Source organism: Geospiza fortis, unplaced genomic scaffold (assembly GCF_000277835.1).
Source record: "Geospiza fortis unplaced genomic scaffold, GeoFor_1.0 scaffold112, whole genome shotgun sequence".
Classification (NCBI taxonomy): Eukaryota; Metazoa; Chordata; class Aves; order Passeriformes; family Thraupidae; genus Geospiza; species Geospiza fortis.
This window is the reverse complement of record NW_005054298.1, coordinates 14,235,984-14,239,697: the sequence shown is the minus strand read 5'-3', so window position 1 is coordinate 14,239,697 and position 3,714 is coordinate 14,235,984. Positions and strand designations below refer to the sequence as shown.

The following is a 3,714-nucleotide window of genomic DNA, read 5'->3' as shown; positions in this document are numbered from 1 at the left end:
GGGCGCGGCTGGGACGGGGCAGCGGGAGCCGAGGGGGACGGGGCATCTCACCCCTACCCCTCTGCCTCCAGTACTTCATCACCAGGAACTACTCCACCCTCATCGCCTTCGCCGTCGGCGGCCAGTTCCAGCCCGGGAATGGGTTCAGCCTGCTAGGAGCCCACACTGATAGCCCCTGCCTCAGGGTAAGTCTCCCACCTGGGTGCTGAGTCTTCCTCTGTGTTCCGCCAGTTTCATGCCACAAGCAAAAACTATCCTGACTACTCCTGTGCCCTGCAGCATCATTGTTGGCTCCCTACACCTCCCAAATCTGTCACCCAGAGCAGCCCCTGCATTGCTCTGCCTGCTGCTGTCTCCTCTGTGTCCCTGGTCCTGCAAAGCCCCTCACAGCCCCCTGTGCTGGCAGCATCAGCAGATAGGCTCTGGGCATGAGCTGCCCAGTTCCCACCAGCTGCCCGTTCCCCAGCGCTTCATGGTGCCAGCAGTGACACCTCTGCTGTTGCCCAGGTGAAGCGTCGCTCTAAGCGGGGACAGGTGGGCATAGTGCAAGTCGGAGTGGAGACCTATGGAGGGGGCATCTGGAACACCTGGTTCGACCGTGACCTCACCGTGGCCGGGAGGGTGATCATAAAGGTGAGTCTGATTTAGGGCACGCATGGTCGGATAGCTGTGTGTCTCTGGCACTGGGTCACTGACCCCCAAGCAGAGTGGGACCTGCTGCAGCCTCTCAGCTCTGCAGGCCTGGCCCCAGAAGGCCTCCTTGTGTTTCAGGACCAAGCCACGGGGCGCCTGGAGCAGCGCCTGGTACGTGTGGAGCGGCCCGTCCTCCGCATTCCTCACCTGGCCATCCATCTGCAGCGCAGCATCAATGAGAACTTTGGGCCCAACACCGAGCACCACCTGTAAGGCCTGGCTCAGCCCCGACTCCTGGCCAGCCCTTGGGAGGGCTGGGACCCAGCTAGAGCAAAGCCTCGCCTTAGCTCTCCCTTTGGCAGCCACTCATTGCAGGGGGGAGATCGGAGATCTGCAGTGGCTTTTAGCCCCATAGAGTACTTCCAGGAGATGCTTTCAAGCATTTGGGACAGGACACTGAGGTGTCCTGAGGTGGCACAATAGATTTGTGTTTAAAATGTGTATTCTTCCTCCATGTGACATATCAGTCATTCCCTGGAGGAGCAAGGCAAACACACCAGGAAGGGTTGGCAGTGTGTGACCCAAGCAGGTGATGTGAGCAAAGCTCTGAGAGCTAATGTTGCTGACCCCCACAGGGTTCCCATTCTGGCCACTGCAGTGCAGGAGGAGCTGGAAAAGGAGGTGCTTATGGAGTCCACACCTTGCAGTGCTGCGGCCCAGGTGAGCTGTGTGCCAAGGATCAGCAGGGACACTTGCAAGGACCTCAAACTTGTCACCTTTGATTTTGAGTCCTCGGGGACCTGCCACCAGGCTCCCCTTCTCCCTGTGGACTGCTGGTAACCTTCCACTCTGCCTCACAGCTGTGTACATGGCACATCTGTTCAGCCATCTCTCTCTTCTCACGCTTGCCTGCAGCCAGTGTGGAAGGGGTGCATCTCCCTGGGGAGGCAGGGCAGGGATGGGGGGCCATAGAGCTGTCCTGGGTGAGCTGGGGGCTTGAACATGGGAGATGTTAGTAGGAGAGAGGACTTTGCCAATATAAGCAGGATCAGGGACAGCTTTGCAAAGGGAAACCAGGAGTTTCTCCTGCCATCCACTGCCTGCTCTGCCCACAGCTCTGCTTTGTTCCCAGGCAGAGCGGCACAGCCCTGTTCTGCTTTCCCTGATCTGCCCCCAGCTGGGGGTGAAACCAGAGCAGATTGTGGAGATGGAGCTATGCCTGGCAGATACACAGCCAGCGGTGAGTAAGGGCAGGAACCTCCCTCTGCACACAGCCTGTGGGCTGGCACTACACAGGTGTTACCTGGTGCATGTCCTTTGCCTGGGGCGTGCCAGGCTGGGAGCTGAATGGAATTAGAGGGAGCTGCTCCTGAGGGGCATAGATAAAGGGTACTGGAATGGGAACCCAGTGGCAGGTACTTTTTGGTGACCCAGAGCTTATGCCCTACTCCTCTTGGCTCTCTGCAGACGCTGGGTGGTGCCTTCGATGAGTTCATCTTCTCCCCACGTCTGGACAACCTGCACAGCTGCTACTGCGCCTTGCAGGTGAGAGGGGAAACAACCTGGAGGCTGCAGCATGGCCCCCATGCGCCCCAGCTCAGCTTTGGGCTGGCCAAAGGCTCTGCAGGGAGTTGTGTTCTCATGGAATGGGTCTAGATAGTTGGAGGACCTGGGGTGGGATGCCCCCTTTGCTGGGCGCGTGGGATTCCCAGCAGCTCCCAGGGGTGACTCCTGCTGTCGCTGGGCAATGTGTGTGCCCACAGCTCCCTTCCTCCATGCTTTGGACTCTCCTGGGGGGTTTCCTGATGGCTCGGTTCTGAGATTTCCAGGATGGAGTGGCACTCATGCTGGTTTGCATTCCCCCCTAATCCTGCAGGCCTTGATTGACTCATGTGCAGCACCCTCGTCCCTTTCCGAGGAGCCCAATGTGCGTCTCATCGCGCTCTATGACAACGAGGAGGTGAGCGAGTGGCACAGCCGTGGGGTGGCTGGCACCAGAAGGTGCTCCATGTTCTCTGCTCTTCCCCAGCCATGCCTAGCATTGGACAGAGCATCCTAGCGGGAGAGAGATCCCACAGCCCAGTGGAGGAAGCAGGGATTTGCTTACAACCACGTGGAGCATGGCCCAGGCAGGGGTGGGAAGCACTGGTGTGGCAGGAAGCTGCTTTGCTGGCCTTAGGGAGCAGCCTGTCACCCCTCTGGCCCCTGTGGTGCTGCAGGCTTGTGCTGATGGTGATCCTTGGCAGGTAGGGTCAGAGAGCGCACAGGGCGCAGAGTCCTTGCTAACGGAGCTGGTGCTGCGCCGGATCTCTGCGTCGCCGCACAACCTGACAGCCTTCGAGGAGGCAGTGGCCAAGTCCTACATGATCAGTGCTGATATGGCCCATGCTGTGCACCCCAATTATGTGTGAGTAGTCTGAGCTGTGCCACAGGCGTGACAGCCTGCCCTGCCACCTGTGGGATGTATCCCCATCACTCCCCAGGTGGTACAGACAGGACAGTCCTTGTTGCAGCAGGGAGGAAAGGCTCTAGTGTGAAACTTCTTTTGCAGGGACAAGCACGAGGAGAATCATCGTCCAGCCTTCCATAAGGTGAGGGCAGCCTTCTGTTTGGGTCCAGGATGGTTGCTGTCTGTCTGTCCTACATTCAAATGGAAAATGTTTATCCTGCAATGGGATTTGACTATGCCACATATCTGATGTTAATCACTTGGGATCCCGGTCTTGTCCGTAGAGCTCCTCCCTGCTCTGAGCTGGGGCTGTCCCCATGGAAACACTGTCCCCATCCCATGGGCTTACCCAGCAAAGGGAGAATGGATGATATGTTGGGCATTGCCTGGGCATGGGTGCTTCCAGGGCCACTGACTGTTCCTGGGTCCCATCACGGGCCTGCCTTCCTTTGTGCAGGGCCCTGTCATCAAAGTGAACAGCAACCAGCGCTACGCCTCCACAGCTGTCACTGAAGCTGTAATCCGGGACATTGCTGCCCGCGTGGGTGTCCCTCTGCAGGTGAGCAGGGCGGGGTGAGCCCTCCTTGTCCATCAGGAGTTTGGCAGGATGAACCCTGCCCCTGGGTTCAGCA

The 3,714-nt window shown here is 58.7% G+C and overlaps 1 protein-coding gene across 1 annotated transcript in view; it reads left to right on the top strand.

Moving 5' to 3' along the window:
- DNPEP (aspartyl aminopeptidase) overlaps window positions 1-3,714 on the top strand; it is a 5,178-nt gene that overhangs the window by 503 nt on the left and 961 nt on the right. Inside the window, exons 2-11 of the mRNA XM_031058065.1 lie at window positions 23-185; window positions 508-633; window positions 772-902; window positions 1,269-1,353; window positions 1,766-1,873; window positions 2,101-2,178; window positions 2,510-2,593; window positions 2,880-3,040; window positions 3,185-3,224; window positions 3,540-3,641. Coding sequence (XP_030913925.1) covers window positions 23-185; window positions 508-633; window positions 772-902; window positions 1,269-1,353; window positions 1,766-1,873; window positions 2,101-2,178; window positions 2,510-2,593; window positions 2,880-3,040; window positions 3,185-3,224; window positions 3,540-3,641 — 1,078 coding nt within the window. The remainder of the gene's footprint in view (window positions 1-22; window positions 186-507; window positions 634-771; window positions 903-1,268; window positions 1,354-1,765; window positions 1,874-2,100; window positions 2,179-2,509; window positions 2,594-2,879; window positions 3,041-3,184; window positions 3,225-3,539; window positions 3,642-3,714) is intronic.